This window comes from Bos javanicus, chromosome 19, assembly GCF_032452875.1.
Source record: "Bos javanicus breed banteng chromosome 19, ARS-OSU_banteng_1.0, whole genome shotgun sequence".
NCBI classification, from domain to species: domain Eukaryota; kingdom Metazoa; phylum Chordata; class Mammalia; order Artiodactyla; family Bovidae; genus Bos; species Bos javanicus.
Window position 1 is genome coordinate 48,096,244 of NC_083886.1, and position 26,788 is coordinate 48,123,031.

General features: G+C 35.8%; 1 protein-coding gene across 1 annotated transcript in view; it reads left to right on the forward strand.

Moving 5' to 3' along the window:
- LOC133232607 (uncharacterized) overlaps nucleotides 1-26,788 on the forward strand; it is a 60,511-nt gene that overhangs the window by 22,691 nt on the left and 11,032 nt on the right. The window contains exons 10-20 of the mRNA XM_061392258.1: nucleotides 236-340; nucleotides 1,346-1,396; nucleotides 2,287-2,391; nucleotides 3,761-3,814; nucleotides 4,636-4,740; nucleotides 6,365-6,418; nucleotides 7,001-7,105; nucleotides 9,448-9,501; nucleotides 15,933-16,037; nucleotides 16,833-16,886; nucleotides 17,240-17,344. Of these exons, the coding sequence (XP_061248242.1) occupies nucleotides 236-340; nucleotides 1,346-1,396; nucleotides 2,287-2,391; nucleotides 3,761-3,814; nucleotides 4,636-4,740; nucleotides 6,365-6,418; nucleotides 7,001-7,105; nucleotides 9,448-9,501; nucleotides 15,933-16,037; nucleotides 16,833-16,886; nucleotides 17,240-17,344 (897 nt within the window). The remainder of the gene's footprint in view (nucleotides 1-235; nucleotides 341-1,345; nucleotides 1,397-2,286; nucleotides 2,392-3,760; nucleotides 3,815-4,635; nucleotides 4,741-6,364; nucleotides 6,419-7,000; nucleotides 7,106-9,447; nucleotides 9,502-15,932; nucleotides 16,038-16,832; nucleotides 16,887-17,239; nucleotides 17,345-26,788) is intronic.

Consider the following 26,788-nt stretch of genomic DNA (forward strand, 5'->3'; position numbering starts at 1 on the left):
CATTACCATGTACTGTGTTCTTTTGTGTCTACTATTAATAAAGGTAAAGAAATGAACACTTCAATTTTCTGCCATAACTGTAGCCAAACAGGACTTACTCAACTTAATAAAGTAATTGATTAGTTAGGGCTAATAATTAAATAATAATAGATTTCATTATTATATAGAATAATTAAATAGTTCATTAAAATCTCACATGTTACCATTTCTATTTGTTTTGTTTTTTTTTTTGAAGGAGAGGAAGTTGATGTCAATGACATGGAAACAGTTCTAGGAAATATGGGAATAGAGCTCACAGATAAAGAACTATCAGGACTGATGAATAACCTGCCAGTTGATAGTGAGTATTTCTAATAAACTGTAGTCATCTAGGGAATATTATTGTTAAAGTGTGAAAATTTCTGAAATTACCTCTACCTCATTGCCTATCAAAAATAATGTTTGAATCTGTGTTACATAATTTTATTTTTTTAATATAAATTTATTTATTTTAATTGGAGGCTAATTACTTTAAAATATTGTATTGGTTTTGCCATACATCAACATGAATCCGCCACGGGTGTACACGTGTTCCCCATCCTGAACCCCCCTCCCACCCTCCCTCCCCATACCATCCCTCTGGGTCATCCCAGTGCACTAGCCCCGGGCATCCTGTATCATGCATCGAACCTGGACTAGCGATTCGTTTCACATATGATAATATACATGTTTCAATGCCATTCTCCCAAATCACTCCACCCTCGCCCTCTCCCACAGAGTCCAAATGACTGTTCTATACATCTGTGTCTCTTTTGCTGTCTTGCATACAGGGTTATCGTTACCATCTTTCTAAATTCCATATATATGCGTTAGTATACTGTATTGGTATTTTTCTTTCTGTCTTACTTCACTCTGTATAATAGGCTCCAGTTTCATCCACCTCATTAGAACAGATTCCAATGTATTCTTAAATGGTGCTGTTATATCTTAAACTATTATCTGTTCCATTAAGTTTTAGTTTGAGAATCAACAACTGCATCATCATGACTCCTATTATCGAGGTTCAATTATATCTTTTATTACTTTTGATTCTACCAACAGATCCAAAATTTAAGTAAAAATGAATAAGAAAAAGAAGGGAATGATCTAATAGGGGAAAATGAAAATGTCACAAAAGAAAAGGAAAAGATGTGTTTCACTATAGTAGAGTACCAGTATCCTCACTTTATGTAATTTCATTACATGTCAGTTATCAGAAAATGTCTAAGTCAATTCACAAAATATGTCTTACTGAATTACTGGTTTCATACTGTCTAGGAAACTCCACATTGCTCTTCTGTGATCTGAATAGTGCTTTCTCTTACAGAGGGAAAGGTCTATCAAAAAAGGTTGCTGAATGGTATAAAGTTTCTTAAAGGTGAGTGAGAAACCTAATAAAACGCACATCAATCTGAGATCATCATGTTTGGCATTTACACTGTTTCCTTGTGATTAAACAGTAAACCCTGCCACTCAACACTTGTATTATTTATTTTATAGATCAACCTGTTCTTTAGGAGATCATTTCTTATGGTGTAACCTGGAAAGAATATGCATGCTATCCAAATTTTGACATAGGAAGAAATTATCAGAGCCCAAGTTGACAAAAGTTAAGGGAAAATTAGGACATCCTCAGTTAAATCAGCAGCAGAGACTAGTAATCTGACATTCAGACAAAACAAAAAATCATCAAAAACCTAGAAAGTCTCTGAGGAAGTGAAGGTACCAATAAACTGAAAGAGATGGACAGGAAGCAGGCCAGGATGGAGATCAGATCTAAGCAAGATTCCCACTCTTCCATCATTACATACCTCCTTCATGATATCTGTCAAATTCATACAACATTCCTACTACTATTAATATTTTTTATTTTAAATGATTTACTTTTTAACCTGTTTTTTAAAAAATTTTAGTTGTAATGGAAAATCAGCATCCCTTAACATAACTAGAAGTTGACTCTTAAACACAGTGAAAACAAGGTAGTATTAGTAATATTGGAATTATTGTCACCTTGCTAAAATTTTCTGAGAAGTTATTCAATCACCTTTAAGTATTTATATTGGATATGCTTCTCATGAAGATTAAGATTAAAACAATGAACTCTAATCCTAACTCCATTATTGATTCTTTGTACTCTTGTAAAGATCTCATTAGGCTTTAGTCTTTTGGATGAAAATGATAATCATAATATTACCTCAGGAATTGTTCATTGCTCAAAATTTACATTTTAGAGACATTAACTTTTTCTTATATATCTCTTTTTATAAGGAGGGAAGATTGATTCTAGTAAAGTGTACACTATTTTGGAAAACATGGACATGAACCTCACTGAAAAGGAACTCAAAGATCTAATACAAAATCTGCCAGTTGATGGTGAGCATTTTAGATATCACTAAACCCTACATAAAAAATGGTCTTATATATCTATTTCTAACAGTCATTTAAAATGCTTGTTTGACATCAAGAAGGATTATGAAAAGCTTAGAAGAAAAACTCAGATTCAAAGAAAGGACACATGCTGACTCTTGCTAGTGTCATGTGCAAATTAGAGAAAGATTTCAGGGTATCTCTCTCTGCTCTTTTTACTCAGCTTTTCCTGAATGGATAGGTTTCACTTAAATCACAGTGCACCTCTTTAGCCACATTTGCTAATGCATGGCATCAGTATTTATTGAAAGGTTACTTAATATCAGTATGGCTAGCTTTTGTTTTATCTCTTTTAGTTCAGCTAGAGTAGACCTGTTCTCCAATGGCAGCCATCACCATGCCTAGTTACAAAATGTTTTTCTTTGAGATCTTTTAAGATCTATTCTCTTAGCAACTTTCTTTTTTTTTTTAATTCCTTTTTTTTAAATTTTATTTTATTTTTAAATTTTACAATATTGTGTTAGTTTTGCTAAATATCTAAATGAGTCAGCCACAGGTATACATGTGTTCCCCATCCTGAACCCTCCTCCCTCCTCCCTCCCTATACCCTCCCTCTGGGTCGTCCCAGTGCACCAGCCCCAAGTTTCCAGTATCGTGCATCAAACCTGGACTGGCGACTCGTTTCATACATGATATTATTCATGTTTCAATGCCATTATCCCAACTATAATCCCCATACTGTACATCACATCATCATAGCTTATTTATTTTATAACTAGGAATTTGTATTTATTTGTAACTAGAAATTCACTCCAGGAGACAGAGGACAGGGAGGTCCAGCATGCTGCAGTCCATGGAGTCGCAGAGAGTCAGACATGACTCAGCATCTGAAAAACAACAAAGAAATTTGTACTTTTGAAAAGCTAGCTTTTCTGCAGCAAATGCATGCATGCATGCTAAGTCACTTCAGTTGCGTCCAACTCTATGCAACCCTATGGACTGTAACCTGCCAGGCTCCTCTGTCCGTGGGATTCTCCAGGCAAGAATACTGGAGTGGGTTACCATGCCCTCCTCCAGGGGATCTTCCTAACCCAGGGATTGAACCCAAGCCTCTTAAGTCTCCTGCATTGCAGGCAGATTCGTTACCACTAGTGCCACCTGGGAAGCCTTCTACAACAAATAAATGCTGCTAAATTCAGCATTTATTATACTGATGTATAATGTATACATTATCTGCTGTATAATAAATGTATAAATGTATAATTGTATACATTTATATATAATTGTATAAATGTATATGTTTATCTGCTGTATACAACATTGTTTTCTTATATTCCTTGTTATATTTCTGTCTAATTTATTCCTTTTCTTACAGTTAATGGTAAAGTTGATCTGGAAAAGGTGATGAATGAAGTGAAACCTTTTTCAGGTGAGTAAGACATTAGTAAAACATATTAAATTGAATTCATACCCTGTATTATATTTTGCATAGTGTTTTCTCAATATTATAAGATAAACTTATTAATGTTGATACTTTACATATTTATTATGAAATATGTACACCTTAACTTTTCTTCTTATTTGACTTTGGATTATCTAGGATTCAGCCATGAAAATAAGTGGTGATGTTTGAATAATAAATTATATTTTCTGTTATTTCCAGCAATATTATGCTGGTTTTAACCAATGTTTAGATCAGTGGTCACAAATTAGACATCCATGAGTTTAATTCAATCTGTAGTCAAGTTTTATAAGATCTGAATTCCCTCACAATAGCTGGCATGTTTTCTTTTTGGACAAGGCATGTGCTGTCCACTTTACTATATCCAGTTTCACTCATTTTTTCTATCTCCAGGCTCCTGCAAGCTTTTGAGTTAATAACTGCTAGTTTACATAGTCAAAATCTAGAGAGCCACAGAATATAGGAAGGTGGATATTTTTAGAAAATTTAATTGATAGGATTGCCATAATAATCTCATGATTCAGCATTAAAAACAAAAAAGACTAGATACTTTAAATTACTGACCTATTGCATAATCTAATTTTCTTCAGTGATGTCATTAGGCTTAAGAGACTACTCTCTTTACGAAGAATAAAGGAATAAATTCTGATTCACTATCTGTAAACACTGTTCAAATATGCGAGAATATGGAAGTGAGGATAACATTAAATGAGCCAGTTTTTAAATTTTTTGATAACTATGATGTCCTAAAATTACCATCTGTTAACAATCCTTTTCTTCTTTCAAAGGAGACAGAGTTGATACTAGTAAACTTGAAAATGTTTTGGGAAACTTGGGGATTAAGCTCACATCTAATGAACGCTTGAATTTGCTGGAGACACTGCCAGTTAATGGTAAGATTCACGGGTGCTACCTGGGTTTTTTAGGAAGTCTAATTTTGTGAAACTATTTGAAAAATTCCAAACAGAGTGAAAATGCTTAAAAACTGTTAGAAAGTTAATGCTAGTACAAAGAAAAGATTCATTGCTTAGATTAGTATTTAAAAATCATCTATCTAACCTTTCAGCTATAAATTATAAGTTTTGCCTTTGCTATCAAAGACAAAGTTCATCCCTGAGCCCTTAGGTTGTTAATCAGCTAGATTTGAAAATAGATTTTTTTTTTAAAAAAAGAAGAAGGGTATGTCCCAGATGGCTCAGTTGGTAAAGAATCTGCCTGCTAAGGCAGAAGACACAAGAGTGTGGGTTCTATCCCTGGGTCAGGAAGATCCCCCAGAGGAAGAAATGGCAACCCATGGAAAATTCCATAGACAGAGGAGCCTGGTGGTAGCACACACACACCACCACCATCAAAAAGAAGAAGAAAGAAGGAGCAAAAGAAACAGGAGTAAAGAGAAGATAAAAAACAACAACAACAAAAAATAGCTATGTGTGTTTCTGCAGCATAAAATATATATTTTACCAGTAAGTGGATAATTTTGTACATTCAGAAAAAACTGCAGTTCTTAACTATCTAATTAATGAAATTTTAAAATTTAGGAAAATAAAAAATGTTTTTAATTTCATAACACAAAGATAACCACTATTAATATTTTGAAACCTTTCCTTCTAGTGCTTTTAAGATAGATAGCTAGATACATACATTCATACATAATATTGTGAGTGTATAAATTTATTTATAATGCTTATTTCTTCACAATTGAACATGTCTTCATCATAGAAACCTTGATAATGCAGGTAAGCAGAAACAAAACCATCTCTCTTCCTACCTCAAAGCAGTAAATAATGTAAAAAATCTGAGGTTTATTTTTCCAGTTCTCCATCTATAAATAGACATACTTTTTATTTTTGGCAATCTTGTAGATACATTTTGGCAAACATCCTAAAATTTAGTGAGATTGTATTCCTTTAAATAGAGTTGCAAAATATTTTGTTTTGCCACATTTCCTTCCTGCTGCTGCTAAGTCGCTTCAGTCGTGTCCGACTCTGTGTGACCCCATAGATGGCAGCCCAGCAGGCTCCGCCATCCCTGGGATTCTCTAGGCAAGAAGACTGGAGTGGGTTGCCATTTCCTTCTCCAGCGCATGAAAGGGAAAAGTGAAAGTGAAGTTGCTCAGTCGTCTCCGACTCTTTGCGACCCCATGGACTGCCGCCCACCAAGCTCCTCTGTCCATGGGATTTTCCAGGCAAGAGTACTGGAGTGGGTGGCCGTTGCCTTCTCCCATTTCCTTCCAGAATATTGTAATTTGAACTCTCACAAATAGTATTTGAGAATGTTATTTTCCTTACATTGTCAATACAGTAAAAAAAAGAACATCTCATTATTATGATTAGCTTTGTATTCCTTTACCACTGTGAGTGAACATTTTGGTATATCTGTTATCTATTTGCATTTGAAATGTTCTTCAGGCAAAATTTTCTAAATTCTTTCTTTCTGAAATTAAGAGATGTATAGTATCTTTCTGTTTCCTAAATTCTTTTCTAAAATTCATTTCTAAAATATCTTGTTTTTTTATAGCTGATGGAAAAGTATATCAGAAAAGGTTGATGAAGGGCATAAAATCTCTCAAACGTGAGTAAAAAGCATGCTAAAAAGACTTAATCTGAAACCTTTATTTGCGTTGTCAGAATATAACTCCTCCTTTCCTACATAATTGAGTCTTTATTTATACTTCTTTCAGTAGATCTGCATTTTGACAGGTATTTACCAAGTACTTTTCTGTACTAAGATCTGTCAGGAAACTTTCTTAAATTTTCCTAACTCAGCCCCAGAAAAATAAAATTCATTTTAAAATGCAAACAAAAGGTGAAGAATGAAGGCTGTCAGATTAAGATTTAGCTCTAAAGCAGAAACAATTTGAAATTATAGGCAGCAAAAATAATGACTATTTTGCAGAATATTATGTCAGTCACCTCCAGCTCTAGCTTTTCAATATTCCCAACACAAAACTGGGGGTAATTAATTCTAATTTTTATTGTATTAGCTGAACAAGATGGCATTTTGGTGTTTGTCTTGAAAATGTTAATAATACTAAGGAATGAAGTATTTTTATTGTAATAAAATACATGCTCAGTAAAGATGAATGTTAATGTAGAGTGAATATGTTTTAGAATCATTCAATTTTACTATATTTCTTTCCTATCCTCTATTTAGGAGGCAATATTGATGTCAATAAGCTGGACACGTTTTTAGAAAGCATGGGAATCAAGATCACAGAAGAAGAATTCATGGATTTGATAGAAAAACTACCATATGATGGTGAGCATTGTAATCACTCATACTTTTTCAGGCCTATTGAGTCTTTTTTTCTGTCCATCTTTCAGTTCAGTTCAGTTCAGTCACACTCAGTCGTGTCCAACTCTTTGCGACCCCATGAATCGCAGCGCACCAGGCCTCCCTGTCCATACAAACTCCCGGAGTTCACTCAAACTCATGTCCATCGAGTCAGTGATGCCATCCAGCCATCTCATCCTCTGTCGTCCCCTTCTCCTCTTGCCCTCAATCCCTCCCAGCATCAGAGTCTTTTCCAATGAGTCAACTCTTTGCATGAGGTGGCCAAAGTACTGGAGTTTCAGCTTTAGCATCATTCCTTCCAAAGAAATCCCAGGGCTGATCTCCTTGAGAATGGGACTGGTTGGATCTCCTTGCGGTCCAAGGGACTCTCAAGAGTCTTCTCCAACACCACAGTTCAAAAGCATCAATTCTTTGGCGCTCAGCTTTCTTTGCAGTCCAACTCTCACATCCATACATGACCACTGGAAAAACCATAGCCTTGACTAGACCAACCTTTGTTGGCAAAGCAATGTCTCTGCTTCTGAATATGCTGTCTAGGTTGGTAATAAATTTCTTTCCAAGGAGTAAGCGTCTTTTAATTTCATGGCTGCAGTCACCATCTGCAGTGATTTTGGAGCCCCCAAAATAAAGTCTGACACTGTTTCCACTGTTTCCCCATCTATTTCCCATGAAGTGATGGGACCAGATGCCATGATCTTCGTTTTCTGAATGTTGAGCTTTAAGCCAACTTTTTCACTCTCCACTTTTACTTTCATCAAGAGGCTTTTTAGTTCCTCTTCACTTTCTACCATAAGGGTGGTGTCATCTGCATATCTGAGGTTATTGATATTTCTTCCGGCAGTCTTGATTCCAGCTTGTGCTTCTTCCAGCCCAGTGTTTCTCATGATGTACTCTTCATAAAAGTTAAATAAGCAGGGTGACAATATGCAGCCTTGACGTACTCCTTTTCCTATTTGGAACCAGTCTGTTGTTGCATGTCCAGTTCTAACTGCTGCTTCCTGACCTGCATATACGTTTCTCAAGAGGCAGATCAGGTGATCTGGTATTCCCATCTCTTTCAGAATTTTCCACAGTTTATTGTGTACTGAGATATATTGATGCATAACATGGTGTAAGCTTAAGGTGCAGTCTGTCGATTTGATAGACATATATTGCAAAATTACTATCACCATAGTGTTAGCTAACACCTCCAACATATCACATTATTATAATTCTTTTCTAACATTTAAGATCTAGTCTCCAAGCAGATTTCAAGTATACAATTAGTTTTATTAACTACAGCCTTTACCATATAAAATGTAGCGTTTTGTACATTAATTGCCAGGAGAAATATCAATAACCTCAGATATGCAGATGACACCACCCTTATGGCAGAAAGTGAAGAGGAACTAAAAAGCCTCTTGATGAAAGTGAAAGTGGAGAGTGAAAAAGTTGGCTTAAAGCTCAACATTCAGAAAACAAAGATCATGGCATCTGGTCCCATCACTTCATGGGAAATAGATGGGGAAACAGTAAACAGTGTCAGACTTTATTTTTGGGGGGCTCCAAAATCACAGCAGATGGTGATTGCAGCCATGAAATTAAAATACACTTACTCCTTGGAAAGAAAGTTATGACCAATCTAGATAGCATATTCAAAAGCAGAGACATTACTTTGCCAACAAAGGTCCGTCTAGTCAAGGCTATGATTTTTCCAGTAGTCATGTATGGATGTGAGAGTTGGACTGCAAAGAAAGCTGAGCGCCAAAGAATTGATGCTTTTGAACTGTGGTGTTGGAGAAGACTCTTGAGAGTCCCTTGGACCGCAAGGAGATCCAACCAGTCCATCCTAAAGATCAGTCCTGGGTGTTCTTTGGAAGGACTGATGCTAAAGCTGAAACTCCAATAATTTGGCCACGTCATGCAAAGAGTTGACTCATTGGAAAAGACTCTGATGCCGGGACGGATTGGGGGCAGGAGGAGAAGGGAACAACAGAGGATGAGATGGCTGGATGGCATCACCGACTCGATGGACATGAATTTGAGTGAACTTCGGGAGTTGGTGATGGACAGGGAGGCCTGGTGTGCTGCAATTCATGGGGTCACAAAGAGTCAGACACGACTGAACGACTGAAATGAACTGAACTGAATCCTTGTTGTAGATAATGGAGCTATCCTTTAAAGTCCAGGAATCATAAATTTTAGAAGGACAGAACATAGTCAATAGCCTTTATCCAGGCTTGACTTCTTAATTTAAGAACTTTGTAGTTTTTGCTTTTTTTCTGAGTTTGGGTTTATCAATGTCTAAATTTTACTGTGTCTTATAGATGAAGAAGACATCAAAGTAGATACAGTGATGAAAGAATTGAGTACTGTTTTAGGTAAGTAAAATATTTCTTAATTCTTAACTGTGTTTTAATGATATTTCTCCCATTCCTTTTTTCCATTAATTTGCTATTCTAACCCTTCATTAACTAAACATTCTCATTTATCTGCTATGATTACCCATGCTTTTGCAACAGAAATACTAGGAAGATAGGCACACAAGACAAGAATTTCAAAATCTGGCCAATAACTGAGATACTATATATAGACATAATTATTTGAATCTGTCATCAACATCACAATTTTCTGGACAATTATATTAGCCTCATATCATTATATGTAGAATTTTTCCCAACATTATGAGAATGTGTCTTTTATTATAAGAGATAATGTTATATTTCTAAATCTGGTATTTACTCTTCATAATTCAATAACTGTCCTTAGGGTCTTGATTTTCTAGCAATAACGTATGCTACTGTACAAACATGTGTTTTGTTTATTTTTTGTAATTTGGATTCATTTGATAATGTTCCATAGCTTGACAACAGCCTTTTCTTAATAGTGTGGAAATATTTTTAGTCCTACTTCCACAATTTGATTCTCTATCAACCAAGGCCACAAGAAAGACAATTAGGAACTGTCCAGACTTTCTCCTATTCTCTGAATAGGACATGCACTGTATTTTATACTAGGTCAGCCAAGGTGAGACTCAATTTTTTTTTTTATTCCCATGAATGAAATGCATTATACTTGGGAATCTCTTCCACCAGGTATTAGCTATTTCCTCAGAAAAGTTTCTATCCCTTTGGACTCTTTATAAAGAGACAAGATCTACTGAGACTGTTGAAAAGACATGCACTTAGAATCGTCTCTATAAAAGCTGGCTTAAAACTCAGCATTTGAAACACTAATATCACAGCATCAAGTACCATCACTTCATGACAATTAGGTGGAAAAATAGTGGAAGAAGTGGCAGATTTTATTTTTTGGGGCTCCAAAATCACTATAGATGGTGACTCCAGCCACGAAATTAGAGACGCATGCTTACTGGAAGAAAAGCTATGACTAACATAGGCAGCATATTAAAAAGCAGAGACATCACTTTGTAAACAAAGGTCTGTATAGTCAAAGCTATAGTTTTTCCAGTAGTCATGAACGGATGTGAGAGTTGGGCCATAAAGAAGGCTGAGCACCAAAGAACTGATGCTTTCAAAATGTGGTGCTGGAGAGGACTCTTGAGAGTTCCTTGGTCAGCAGAGAGATCAAACCAGTCAATCCTAAAGGAAGTCAACCCTGAATATTCATTGGAAGGACTGATGCTGAAGCTGAAGCGCCAGTACTTTGGAAACCTGATGCAAAGAGCCAACTCATTGGAAAAGGCCCTGAGAAAGGATACTGAGAAAGACTGAGGGAGGAGAAGGGGGTGACAGAGGATGAGATGGCTGAATGGCATCACTGACTCAATGGACATGAGTTTGAGCAAACTCCAGGAAACAGTGAAGGATGGAAGCCTGACGTGCTGTAGTCCATTGTGGTCGCAAGGAGTAGGACATGACTTAGCAACTGAACAACAACAAGAACATACTGGAATTCTTTAAGTTGGCTTGCCAGTAAAAAGCTGAATTATAGAGTTAGGACTGTTCTAACTCTAGTTAAGTCTCTAGTAAAATTAACCTTCAATATGTCTTTATTAGTAGTAAGGGAGATTATGACTGGCTAAGTCAGAGGTGTATGAAATTAAAACAAGTAAAAAGAAAAACATGACAAGAATAAAAATGTATGAAAAGTATACAGTGCACTGACAGTCAGTGTTTTTTTTATTCTAATGGTCTCGGGTGGAAGCTTTTGACTTTATGTAATTTTTGTTTCTGTGGAGCTTGGATCTTGGGTCAGCAAGTGACTTAGTGAAAAAGTGAAAATGCAAATGTTAGGCGCTCAGACATTTCCGACTCTTTGCAACTCCATGGACTGTAGCCCTCCAGGCTCCTCTATCCATGGAATTCTCCAGGCAAGAATGCTAGAGTGGGTTGCCATTCCCTTCTCCAGGGAATCTTCCCAACCCAGCAATTAAACCTAGGTCTCCAACATTTCAGGCAGATTCTTTACTGTCTGAACCACTAAGGAAGCAACAGCCTGCTTATTGGAGCTCTCAGCGGTCTTTAATGACGTAACTTTCCAGTTCCCATGTCTCTTCTATTTTACCAGAGGTTTTGGCATTCAAAAGACACTGAAGTTTCTAAATATTATCCAGAAGATCTTATATAATCATGAATGATTACCAAAATAAAATGAATTCTCTAAAATTGAATAGATAAATTGGAATGCCCTAAGTAGGTATAGTAGGGTAGTGTATCTACAAGTTTGTTAGCCACTCTGAGTGTTATGAATTTTTGACACAAGAAGGTTAAAAATCCATCCAGGAGGCTTCCCTGGTGGTCCAATGGTTAAGAAAAATCACTTTTTTTTTTTTTTCATTTAGAGAGATTTATTTAAACACATGTTTTATAACTTATCACACTTAAGTATGCATATAACGAAAAACCACATAAATTGTTCAAGGTATTTGAAAAATTGTTTTACATTCAGAGTTTGTTTGGGATCACTTTTAAACCTTGAGTTGTCAGTATCTGTATTTTTTCCAAATAATATTGTCCTCAGTGTTATCAGAAGCTTTGTTGATGTCACATTATTAAAGAATGATTTGAAATGAAATTCACATAATATAAAATTAACCACTTTAAGGTGAACAATTCATTGGAATTTTAGTATGTTCAGAGTGTTTTAACCATCATTGCTCTCTAATGCCTCCTGATTTCTGTCATTCCATACCTATTAAGGCATTTCTCCCACTTTACCTTCCTCATCGCTCCTGGTAACCGCTAATCTGAGTTATTTCTCTATGGACTTATCTACTCTGGATATTTCATATAAAAGTGATCGTACGAAAAATCACTTTCTAATGCAAAGAACACGAATTCCATCCCTGGTCCCTGGTTGCGGAACCAAGATCCTCCATGCCGTGGGGAGCCAAACCCCATGTGTCACAATTACTGAGCTCATGAACTCTAAAGCCCACACACCCGCAATGAAACTAAGACCTGAGGCAGCCATAAATAAATAGTTTTTAAAAATCCACCCAGAAAATAAACATACTATTAGTACATGTTCATAACTCAGAAGCAACTGTATAAAACCCTTTTGGATATGTTCAAAAGGTCCCTTAAGGTGTGGTTCTAATCAAAGTCTCACAGTTATAGGTTTTCTAGAATTATTCTAGTTTCAGAGGAGGTGTGAATTACTCTGATATAATGCACACTTATAGGTTTCCTAGAATTATTCTAGTTTCAGAGGAGGTGTGAATTACTCTGATATAATGCACACATGTCCTAATCAGTGTTTAATAATGTGGCGAATTTATTTCTGTAGCAGTCCGTTGTTCTATGTATTGTTTTAGCAAGTATCCATTTGAAATTTTATCTGGTGCAACTAAGGAGCAATCCTGACTTTGCCAGATGTTATCCTCATTGATATTGTAACCTGATCATTCCAATAGCTTCCTTACAAAATTAGGTAGAATTTTGTGCTTTTAAATGGAATCTTTGAACCTGATCCTACACTTGGTTTTCTGATCTATAAGAGGTCCTTCAAAAAGGACTTTGGGTGCTTTTTTCTTCTCAATAGTTATGTGAATCCTTAAAGTGAACAATGAAGGACAAATGAATCCACTTCTGTTCCTCATATATGCATAGTTGGACCCCCGGGCATGAGAGAGGGATCATCACTACGAAAGCCGCATCAAGTTACCCTGCCCTTCCTCCTCCATGGAGTGGGCTCCATTGCTCCCTGGCCGTACCCTATGTAGGCTTCTGTTTGACCCAGTTGTGTGGAAATGATGGTAAGAGTGCTCCAGCTTGTTTCATTAACAGCAAAGAAGAAGATCCAATAATAAATGAAATAGAAAAGGCCATTTTTATCATAAAAATTCAGTAATATATCTTTCCCAAGCTCTGAAGCGGACATAATCAGAGGAAACTCATTTATCTCTGGAATTACAAAGGAATAGCCATATAAAATAGCTACTGTTCATTACAGAGAAATGGGAAGGAGTAGAACAAAAGAAAAGGTGAGAGCTCAGTAGAACACAAACCAGTATGTAGCTACCCGTATACACTTTTCACGTACGTTCTGAGAATGCTCCCATTTCTAGCAGTGTGATGTGCTATGTGCCTGGATGTTGAAAACAACTAATAATGTGGATAGAATCTAATTTTAAAAGGATTCTTAAATGTTTCCATAAATGTATATACTTAAGGAATATTGATACCAAAAGCCTGGAACCCAAAGAAGAAGAGCCCTGAAGCCACATTTCACTCTCTAAACATTTGCTGAACTAAGTGAATCTAAGCAGTTTTGACAGTCTGCCAGAACTCAGTGGAAAGCAAGCAAAACCCAGAGCCCGCCCGAAGTAGGAAATATGGTGGGTTTGATCCATGGGTTGGGAAGATCCACTGGAGAAAGAAATGGCTACCCACTCCAGTATTCTTGCCTGAAGAATTCCATGGACAGAGGAGCCTGGTGGGCTACAGTCCATGGGGTCGCAAAGAGTCAGTCACTACTAAACAACTAAGCACACCTGCCCTAAAGCTAAGACTTGAAAAGCTATGTATACAGCATGAGAGCGAATTAGAAATATGTCTCTGGACTGCAAGGAAGACTGTCTTAATTTATAAACACAAGGTGACCTTTACACAGGCTTACTTATCAAATTTGCACTAACTTAGTCTGAGAATTTAGTTTAAAGTAATCCTGAAAGAAATTTGGAACTGTGGTGTTGGAGAAGACTCTTGAGAGTCCCTTGGACTGCAAGGAGATCAAACCAGTCAACCTAAAGGAAATCAGTCCTGAATTCATTGGAAGGACTGATGCTGCAGCTGAAATTCCAATACTTTGGCCACCTGATATGAAGAACTGACTCATTGGGAAAGACCCTGATGCTGGGAAAGATTGAAGGACAGAGGAGAAGGGGATGACAGAGGATGAGATCACCAGAAGTTGGATCACCAACTCAATAGACATGAGTTTGAGCAAGCTCCAGAATTTGGTGAAGGACAGGGAAGCCTGGCATGGTGCAGTCCATGGGGTCACAAAGAGTCAGACATGACTGATCAACTGAACTGAACTGAATTCTAAAAGACTAATGCCCCGGGAAACTAACATAAGCAAATTCTGATCCTCCTCTGAAGTATTCCTATTCTGAAGGATACTCATCTTCTCAAAGAATTTCACATACACAGAAGTTCCTGGTCTAAAATTACTAAACACATTGGCACGATGAGTAACTAAGCATGGCATGATGAGTAACAGCCATCATAAATAACATATTGCAGAATCAGATTTAGGTTTTGGAATTATCAGACAAAAAAATGTTAAACATTCTTAATATAGTCTAAGAATTAAAAAAGAGGCCTTGAATATGTGAATGAAGAGCAAACAAGATTTGATAAAGAACCAAAGAGATCTTCAAGAAATAAAAACAATAGAAATTTAAAACATTAGATGGATTGAATGGTAACTTTAAAAAAGCTGAAGAAAGAACTAAGGAACTTAAGAAGTTATGAAGTATGTAGCACAGAAAGACCAAAAAATGAAAAATGTGAAAGAATGATTAAGAGACATACAGAATAATAAGAAAATCTAATGTATTTTTAATTGGAATGCCAGGAAGAAGAGAAAGAATGAGACAGGATCAATATTTGAAGAGAACTTTCCAGAAGAGAGAAAGGGTGTCAATTTAAAGAAGCCAAGTGAATCCCAAGCAGAATAAATAAAAAGAAATCTGTACTGGACATACATACTTGAAATATGCAACATATCTAATTTATTGACTAAAAGTTTTGGATTCTAGACTTTATAGACAGTGAGCTTTCAGAGATTCATTTTCTGCTGATTTAAAGCAAAAGGCTTAACTAAACCAAAATTGTTTTTGCTTGCAAAGTATAAAAGTAATAATCAAAAGATTACTTACCATACAAATAGTGCAAAACAAAAATTATTATGGAAGCCTGAGGCCCTGTTTTTTTAAAGATACTTTCTAACAAGTAGCAACTATACATGTTTTTATATACACTATATTAATTAGTTAATACAAGGCATATAATTTATATGCCTTTCTAGATGAAATTTATGTACTTAAGATTGCGTTTCTCTTAGCATAATGCTAATTTCAAAACTATCTGGAGAAATACTTAAATTTCTGTTTAGTGAAGAAAAGAACCAATATTTGGCTTTTTTTTTTACCACTTACATAATCAGGGTGGTCATAAATGTTAGTTTTTTATTTGTTTACAACACATTAAAGTACCCACAAAATTATAGTGCATGAGTGAAAATGTTACTAGTTAGCAGCTTTTGTTGTAATAACTCACTGATTTTTATCCTTCTAAATAATTATAATAATTCTTTTTATCACCATTTCTGTCTTTTCTAGGAAAGCAGATAAATGTCAGTGACCTAAAAAATGCTCTAAAAGACATGAAAGTAGAAGTCACAGATAAGGAATACTTGAATTTAGTAAAAACTCTACCAGTTGATGGTAAGGATTTTAAAATTATATATGTATTCTTCAAATGGCTTTAGAGTGCTTGACTGTGTCGTTTTCTTCTAAAATAACTCTGTATTGCTAGCAAGTTGTTATTTTTTCTTTTTGTAATCATTTTGGAAAACTTTCAGTACTTGATTTTTGCCAAAGAAAATCTGGGTCATTTAATTTATATTATGGTAGGCAATAGCTATTTCACTCATTCCTACCAAAAAATTATATGTATTACTGTCCTTGATTCCACTAATATGCCTGATAGTAAGTGAAAGGGTGTGAAAATGGAAGAGTAAAGGGTACAAAGGAAGAAGTCAGAGATGAAAGAAAATCAAATGGGATATATAAGGTTTAGGACGTCCCTGGTAGCTCAACTGGTAAGGAATCTGCCTGCAATCTGGGAGACCTGGGTTCCATCCCTGGGTTGGGAAGACCCCCTGGAGAAGGGAACAGCTACCCACTCCAGTATTCTGGCCTGGAGAATTCCATGGACTGTATAGTCCATGGGGTCCCAGAGAGTTGGACAAGACAGAGAGAGCAACTTTCACTTTTATACAAGGTTTAGATCAATAATCATTGTTTTTATCCAAGAGCTAATAGATTTGCCTCATTAAAGTCTTTCTCCAAACAAATTTTGTTACTATTTGAGAGCAAATAGGTACATTTCAGGAGAAAAGAATTACTAAAATTCTCTTTTTGAAATTATGAGATTAGGGGAGGAATTGCAGAATTTTTTTTAGGTGAATCCCCTTTTTATTTTTTTTTCTCTGACATGAATTATGCCTTTTCTTACAGTTGAAGGAAAGGTGTTTCAAAAAAGGTTGCTAGACAGTGTGAAGAATCTTAAAAGTGAGTGAAAAGTATGATGAGAAATCAAATAAATCTGAGATATTATTGTATATTTTCATATATGCTAACTTATTTTTTATTACATTAAAAATCCCATATGTGTATTTTCTCAGTAGTTATGCATGTGTTATACATGTTATGCCATAAATCCCTGGAAAATTACCCAGTCCTTTTAAAATTTGCACTTTGTTGATTGAATGAAAGATGAAGTCGAATTATCAGTTGATCCTCCTTGTACCCTTGACTGGGTGTTACTGCACCTTAATGTCTTCTTGATTAAAGTGTTAACTATAATGCACATGAATTAATGCAGATTTTTCTCACATCTTGGTATCTTTCTTGCCTCTTCTAAGGAGGAAAGATTGATATGACTAACTTGGTCACATTTTTGGAAAATATGGGGATTGAGCTTTCACATAAAGAGCTTGAAGATTTTTCACAAAACCTGCCAGTTGATGGTGAGCATTGTAGATAAAAATTTATTCCCTTTAGGACATCTTGGGTTTGAGAACATCTGTAAATTAATGATAGTACTTATTTGGTATTAACAGGGCATTTTTTTTTGTTTTGCTTTGTTTTAATTTTATTTTATTTTATTTTTTTTTATTCTTCCAATTTTATTTTATTTTTAAACTTTACATAATTGTATTAGTTTTGCCAAATATCAAAATGAATCCGCCACAGGTATACATGTGTTCCCCATCCTGAGCCCTCCTCCCTCCTCCCTCCCCATACCATCCCTCTGAGTCGTCCCAGTGCACTAGCCCCAAGCATCCAGTATCATGCATCGAACCTGGTAACAGGGCATTTTTAACAGCTTGTAGCCAAACTCATGTCTCAAATGAAAACACATCCTTGTATCTTCACTAATCCAAGACCAACAAATGTTTTCCACTGTGAATAATAAAAATTGGTGAGAATGCTAACAGATCAAAAAATGAAGAAGAGGAAGTAAGATGGAATGAGAACTATTTTAAAGAAACATTAAATAATAAGTCAGAAGAAAAAAACAACCTATAATGAGGAGTAATTACATGTATGCCTCAGTTGTTCTGATATAAACAGATTAAAAGGAGACAGAAAAACACCAAGAATTTTAAAAGAGCATAATGATACTCACTGTTGGGTATAATGTGGGATTAGGGTATTATTTATATTAATACAATGAACATTTTTCCAGGGTAAAATAAATTAGTTACCAATATTAATCAAAGATGAAATGAAAATATAAATAGGCCAATAATGATAGTTGGAAAAAACTATCAAATAAGTATACCTATCAACCACCACCCATCACTCCAACAAAAGGTGACAGGCCTGCAGAGAATAAATTTGAGAATAAATTCCTTCAAATTTTCAAGTAATTGTTTGTTTTAATGCTAGCTAAACTGGTCCAGAGGAATCCAGTTTAAGATGATGAGAAAACATTATAAACTAAATAAAAACATTTAGTTTTTATTTCCTCCAATACCTAACAAAGGAGCAACAAAAATGAAAAAGTAAAAAATCCACAAAGGAAGTTTAACATCAATCAAATAATATAAAAAGACCAATCTAATGCCATAAATATTTAAAGGAGACAACCAGAGAACCTATGAGAATAGGGAGGGAATGGAGACACATATGTATAGAGAATGGACTTCTGGACACAGCGGGGGAAGGAGAGGATGGGGCGATTTGAGGAAGTAGCACTGACATACATATACTATCATGTGTAAAACAGAGAGGGAGCGGGAAGCTGCTGTATAACACAGGGAGCCCAGACTGGTGCTCTGTGAGAACCTATAGGAGTGGGATAGCGGAAGGAGAGGAAGGAGGCCTAAGAGGGAGGGAGTATATATGTAATTATGACCAATTCTCATCGTTGTATGACAGAAACAAATGCAACATTGTAAAGCAATTTTCCTCCAATTAAAAAAAAAAAAGATTCTAAAGTAGAAACTATTGCAACAGAGCTAGGCTCCTCTGAGCCTCTCTCCTCCTGCAGAAATTAAATTGGTGAAATCCAGAGAGTTATCACTAAAATGCCCAGATCTGGGATGAAGAAAACTGGGTACATAACTTTTTCTCTCTCCATTTATGAGGAAGAAGAAGAAACAGTTGTTGGGGAGAAATGGCTACAACAGAGAAAATGAATGATTGGAATCACTCATTGATAGAAGTAAAAGCTTCAGAGCTCTAGGCTGAATTGGGGGTCTCATCTGAAGCCCAAGAATACCATCCCATAGGCAGATCTGGGGTTTGGTGAAATGTCTTTACCAGGGTCTCAGAGCAATGACCCCTGTTGGGACATTTAAACAAAGTTCAGATACGAGAGCAGGGCTCAAGTATAAAACCACATGACATACCTCACTCTACCCTTAGATTACAATAAAAGTGGGTAGAACAATTTTCTTCAAATGCCATCTCACTGAAGAAAGCAAACTAGTCTCAGATGCTGTAGAAAGGGCAATTAAAAGATATATTAAATCCTGAGAATAAAATGAAGATCTGGACAGAGTTGCTGAAGCATATGCAAGATTGGAAAAAAAAAAAAGGATATGGTGACAATTCTAGCATTAACACAGTGAAGAAAAACAGAAAAGTGAAAAGGGAAGGTAAGAAGATAGGATGAAGGAAGATAGCGTGCAAAAGACAAATAATCCATCAAGTAGAAAATATAACCTAAGGAACAATGAAAAAGAGGTTGTTGACAATTAACTCATATTATAGGACAACTTTAATGGGTTCAATAAAACTAAAGCTCAAAAATGAGATGGTACCAATACATATAAATATTAAAAAGGTAAATTGCAAAACTAAAAAAAGAATAAGTACAAAAAGTCATTATAGAATTATTAAGTAAATTATAAACATAAAAATTTAAAAATATAAAGCACTAAAAATCATATTACAGTGTGAGCAGACTTGGTACAGTAAATACAGAGAAAAAAGATTAAAATTATCAAAAATCTAGTAGATATGGATGATTCACAAAGGCATCCACCATAAGAATATCAAATATCTTTAGAAGAGAGTATAACAATTAAAACTTTTTAATCAATGATAGTTTTTAAAAAAGAAAATTTCTGTAAAATGAAGGAATGAATGCAGATCAAAAATGTCACACCAGGCTCCAGAAAATGGTGATCCAGAGTGCCCTACCGTGAAATATTTTCTAGTTTGCTTACTGAACTTTAAGGAAAAATGAGAATTTTTCAGATGCACAGATGATAGAAAGCAGGTAACAGATGAGGAGAGGAAGTGATGGGTTTCCAAAGCAACATTCAACTCCAGAAAAGAATGTCAGAGTATCTACAAAGGTGAAAAAGCGTGACAAAGAGTATTATGTACAACTATGATGTCATTCAAATATACATAAAAATTTTATATATAAATATAAAATTCCAACTTTTAATCATATGGGAAAAACTAAATGAATTCAGCACCTCTTGAAAAAAAGATGATGAAATATAGTTAAGAAATAACTTAAAATTGAGCAAAAGGAAACAATAGTGAAAAGACTGGTGGTGACCTGTAAATCTGTTTGAATACAGAGCAAGTACTAGACAATTGTGGGGATGATAGATACAAAATAACATGTTTATATGTGTCAGTGTAACAATGATAACATAACTAATAAAAACATGAAAGTGAGGGGGGAAATGGGAGGAAGTGAGAAAATGCTTTTCATAGCAGGAAATCAGGTGATAGTTTTTAAAATTGAAAGATTAAGTTTGAAAATATGGCTTCACCTCTGTTTTTCATATTCTTTTAAAATTAACTGGACATCTTCATAAATATCTCTTGTACTGAGGTATATTTATTAGAAATTGAAGATTCTTATTTTTAAAACCATATATATAGTACTTTTTGAAAATAATTCTCTATATCTATCTTACCTCTGCAACTTCTTGAAAATAATTCTCTATATCTATCTTACCTGTGCAACTTCATAGATGAGAGTCTGTGGAATGACCAGTGATTATTTCTATGGGAGATAGGATTTGGAGTAATGTCTTTCCTTTTCCTAGTACATAGAGAAATATATAATACATAGAGAAAAGTGTGTAAAACATGAATTTCCTGTGTAACTAATGGTTATAAAACAAACAGCTGTATACTCTCCACCAACATCTAAAATCCACCGTGTTCTCTTTCCCAACACTGCCCACTCAATTTAATCACCACCATGATCCTTATGGTAATCACTACTTCAGTTTTATTCATATTTTACCACATAAATATGCATCTCAAATTTTATAGTTCACCCATATTTTGAACTTCATATGAATGGAATCACATAGCAAGGAACATTTTGTCACTGGCTTCTTTTTAGTGAGTATCGGGGTAACTTAACTGAAGGTTAAGTTTATATTTTTCTGATTAGTAATGAGATTGAGACCTTTTTATATATCTATTAATTATTTGTGTAGCCTCTTTTGTGGACTGCCTTTTCAATTATATTGCCTGTCTTTCTACTGTGATTTTTTTCTTATTGAACTGTGGAAGTTCTTTATATATTCTCTGTATAGGCAATTTGAGGCTAATTTGCAATGCAAATAACTGTCTCTTTGGCTTGCTTTTTCATTCTTTTAATGGTGTCCTCCAGTGAACAGAAATTCTTAATTTAAATGTAGTCAAATATATCAATCTTTTCCCTGATGGTTAGTATCTTTTATACCATATAAATCTTTTCCTATCCTAAGGTCATTAAAGTATTGTCCCACATTATCTTTTAAAAATTCCTTTGTTTTGCATCTCAAATTTAACTAACAATCCACCTGGACATGATTTTTGTATATGGGATGCCGTAGGGGTTAAGTTTCTTTTCTTTCCCATATGAATATCAAATTTTTCAACAGCATATTTGAAAATACCATCAGTACTATCTTTTCTTGCTATAGTGCCAACTTTCTACAGTCAAATAACATGGATCTCAGAACAGAGTATGAATTCATGTAGTATAAGGTAGGGGAGAGAGGTAGAGTCTCAGTTCTGCCCTACCTAGCTTACAGTGTGAGTATGGGCAAAAGCCTTTCAGTTTCCCTGGGGACTTGCCTCTTCAAGTATAGAATTGAGGAGGGTGAGCTAGATGCCTTTTAAGAGACCTGTCGGATTCATGTCAATGTATGGCAAAACCAATACGATATTGTAAAGTAAAATAAATAAATAAAACTGAGATTAAAAAAAAGAGAGAGAGAGAAAGACCTATCAACTAAAAGAATCTAAGTCAGCTTGAGATCCCATCTTTAAGCAGACATTTAGGTGGCAAAGAAATAAATTAAAAAACAAGTGAGTTAGGCATTTATTTTTGATGCCATCACCCAGAACTTTTCTGCACCACAGTGCAAGGAAATTGTTGCCTGATACTTTATCTAATGGTTGGTAATATTAAAGGTTGAACAAATGAGGCATCAGACAATGAAAATTTTACAAAAATGTAAAAAATATGAGGCCAATTTTGGATTTAGAAACAGTACATAACCTGTAGTCAGGGCTTCTTGCTTCCAAATTTTAAAAGCCATCAACCTGGTCAGAAAAAAATGCCAAGCCATTTTCAAGCCATTCAACAGAGATCCAATGACAGCACACCTGTTAAACATACATTTCCTAAAATCCTCCCAGAAAGGCAACTTTAATGAAATTAGTTCTAATAAAAGGATACTAGCGAGTGAGAAATACAATATTTTTTTTTTTTTACATAGCAGAAAATTGACACAAAAAGAGATGGCTTCTGCTTTTCTGTTCCCTAAAAAGAATACAAATGTCACTTCTGGAATCTAACATACAGGCTTAATTTTCAAAATATATAATTGTATTTTCTTCATAAGGCAGCCATACATAATAAACCCTAAGAACAAAACAGTCACAAACTTTTTCCATAAACCTGGACTTATTGAAGGCTTCCACTAGTCTCCAGGAGCTTACAGCCAGATTAGTCCTGATGTTTCAAATAATCAAGCTTTCTCCATAGCCAAAATTCCTTTTATGTTTGGGCTGTTGAACACAAGCTCAGGAGATAATTTGTCCATCTCTGTTCCTAAAGGAATTGCTGTGCTTTCTTTTCAATAAAGACTGACTCCATCTCAAACAACTTCTTCATCAGAGTCTCCTTTTGTCTTCATACCTTCTAGAATATAAGAAAAGCCATTTCAGCTCCTGGTTTGGACACAGACTTTCACACGACTGTGTTCAGGGTTCAGACTTATCTTTAAGAAGTTCTTTACTACAATGTGTCAGGGTGAGGGTAGCCTTGGGCTTGCAGCTTCCTCTTGCTCACAGCCCCACAAAGCTCACAGCTTTGTGGCCAGGACTAACAAAGGCTAACTTGTTTTTAATCTCAAAGGGAAATAATTCCATATTCCACCAGCAAATATTACTTTGTTGAAGGTTTTTTGTGATTTGGGGTTATTTACATAACCTTTAGTAAATTGGCACCCCACTCCAGTACTCTTGCCTGGAAAATCCCATGGATGGAGGAGCCTGGTGGGCTGCAGTCCATGGGGTCGCCAAGAGTTGGACACGACTGAGCGACTTCACTTTCACTTTTCACTTTCATGCATTGGAGAAGGAAATGGCAACCCACTCCAGTGTTCTTGCCTGGAGAATCCCAGGGATGGGGGAGCCTGGTGGGCCGCCGTCTATGGGGTCACAGAGTCGGACATGACTGAAGTGACTTAGCAGCAGTAGCAGTTAGTAAATTAAAGAAATTCTCTTCTATTCCTATTTTTGTTTTGACATTTATCCAATTCATTTTTTCTACACCTGATCATTGCATGTAATGAAGTGTTTATTGAAGTGATTATATAGTATTTCTCCTTAAATATATTAATCTGGGGTACTACATGGATTGATTTTCGCATATTAAAAAAACTTTGCATTCCTGGAATATATTAATCATGATGGATTATCATTTATATATTATTGGATTCAGATTGCTAATATTTTATTGAAGATTTTTGCATTCTTGTTTATAAGAGATTTTCCTTATTTGTTCAGTCTTCATTAAATTTTACTAGCAAAGTTAAAAAAATATGTTGAAGATTATTTCTTGTTTGAATTCTCTGAAAGAGTTTTTAAGGTGGCATTATTTCCTTCTTAAATGTTTGGTGGGATTAACCAATGAAGACACCTTGAGTCTGAATTTGTTGTTTGTATTGTTGGAATTTTTAACTTCCAATTAAAAAGACTGTTTCTCGAGTTGCCAGTCCAGGTTCGATGCACGATACTGGATGCTTGGGGCTAGTGCACTGGGACGACCCAGAGGGATGGTATGGGGAGGGAGGAGGGAGGAGGGTTCAGGATGGGGAACACATGTATACCTGTGGTGGATTCATTTTGATATTTGGCAAAACTAATACAATTATGTAAAGTTTAAAAATAAAATTAAAAAAAAAAAAAGACTGTTTCTTCTTGTGTCAGTTGGTAAACTGTGGTTTTCTAGGAATTTGTCAATTTTATATGAATTTTTAATGTATTTAAATAAAATTATTTAATAACTATCTTTTTAATGTTTGCAAGATTAGCATGGGAATCTTGCTCATTCCTAATATTGGTTATTTATGCCTTTCCTCTTTTTTTCTTGGTTAGTCTTACCAAGGGTCTAACAAGTATTAAAAGTCATTCCAAACAACCAACTTTTCACTTTGTTAAACCTCTACATTCTTAATTCCTTTTTGTTTCATTAATTTCTGCTCTTTGTAATTTTCTTTGATTTCATTTGCTATTCTTTTTCTAACTTAAGGTGCATGCTTAGCTTATTAATTTTTAATTTTTTTCTTTTCTAATATATTTTGAATTCTGATATACATTTTTTTAGTTATTCAGTTTAAAATATTTCTTAGTTCTATTGTGATTTATTCTCAACCCTCATGTGTGTGTGCTGTTACTTCAGTCGTGTTCAGCTCTTTGTGACCCCATGGACTGTAGCCTGCTAGGCTTCTCTCCATGGGACTCTCCAGGCAAGAATACTGGAATGGGTTGCCATTTCCTCCTCCAGGGGATCTTTCCAAACCAGGGATGAATTCTGAGACATGATATATTTTTTAGTTATTCAGTTTAAGATATTTCTTAGTTCTGTTGTGATTTATTTTCAACCCTCAGATATTCCCATGTGCTTTATTTCTAGGTTAATTGCATGGTAGTCGAAGAACCTACTCTGTGATTTTAATCCCTTTACATTTTATTGTATTTTATTTTTCAACAACTTTATTGATATATAATCTACATACCATACAATTTGCCCATCTGAAGTATTCAATTCAACAGGTTTTAGCATATTCATAGACTTATGTGACCATCACTATAATAGATTTTAGAACTTTGTTGTTGTTTTTGTTCAGTCATCCAGTCATGTTGGACTCTTTGTGACCCCAGCCAAGCCTCCCTGTCCCTCACCTCTCCCAAAGTTTGCCCAAGTTCATGTCCATTGCATCAGTGATGCCATTCAGCCATCTCTCCTTCTGCCCTCAGTCTTTCCCAGCATCAGGGACTTTTCCAATGAGTCAGCTGTTCACAGTAGGTGACCAAAATACTGGAGCTTCACCTTCGGCTTCAGTCCTTTCAATGAGTATTTAGGGTTGATTTCCCTTAAGATTGAGTAGCTTGATCTCCTTACTGTCTAAGGGACTCTCAGGAGTCTTCTCCAGCACTACAGCTCGAAGGTATCAATTCTTTGGTGCTCTTCCTTCTTTACGGTCCAGCTCTCACAACCGTACATGACCACTGGGAAGACCATAGCCTCAACCATACAGACCTTTGTTGGCAGAGTAATGTCTCTGCTTTTCAACACACTGTCTAGGTTTGTCATAGCATTCCTGCCAAGAAGCAATCATCTTGTGATTTCATGACTGCAGTCACTATCTGCAGTGATTTTAGCGCCCAAGAAGAGGAAATCTATCACTACTTACACCTTTTCCCCTTCTATTTGCCATGAAATAATGGGGCTGGATGCCATGATCTTAGTTTTTTTAATGTTTAGTTTTAAGCCAGCTCTTTCACTCTCCTCCTTCACCCGACATCAATATGCTCTTTAGTTCCTCTTCGCTTTCTGCCATTAGAATGGTATCATCCACATATCTGAGGTTGTTAATGCTTCTCCTGCCTATCTTAATTCCAGCTTGTAACTCATCCGGCCCAGCATTTCTCATGATGCGCTCAGCATATAGGTTAAATAAACAGGGTGACAGCAGACAGCCCTGGTGTACTCCTTTCTTAATCCTGAACGAGTCAATTGTTCCATACAGACTCTAACTGTTGCTTCTTGACCCACATACAGGCTTCTTAGGAGACAGGTAAGATGGTTTGGTATTCCCATCTCTTTAAGAGCTTTCCACAGACTGTTATGATCCACACAGTCAAAGGCTTTGGTGTAGTCGATGAAACAAAAGTAGACAGTTTTCTGGAATTCCCTTGCTTTCTCTATGATCCAGCAAATGTTAACAATTTGATCTCTGGGTCCTCTGCCTTTTCTAAACCCAGCTTGGACTGTGGAACATTCAGTCAATCAGTTCAGTCGCTCAGTCGTGTCTGACTTTTTGTGACCCCATGAACCACAGCACGCCAGGCCTCCCTGTCCATCACCAACTCCCAGAGTTCACCAAAACCCATGTCCATTGAGTTGATTATGCCATCCTCTGTCATCCCCTTCTCCTCCTGCCTTCAATCTTTCCCAGCATCAGGGTCTTTTCAAATGAGTCATCTCTTCGCTTCAGGTGGCCAAAGTATTGGAGTTTCAGCTTCAGCATCAGTCCTTCCGGTGAATATTCAGGACTGATTTCCTTTAGGATGGACTGGTTGGATCTCCTTGCAATCCAAGGGACTCTCAAGAGTCTTCTCCAACACCACAGTTCAAAAGCATCAATTCTTCGGCGCTTAGCCTTCTTCACAGTCCAACTCTCAGATCCATACATGACCACTGG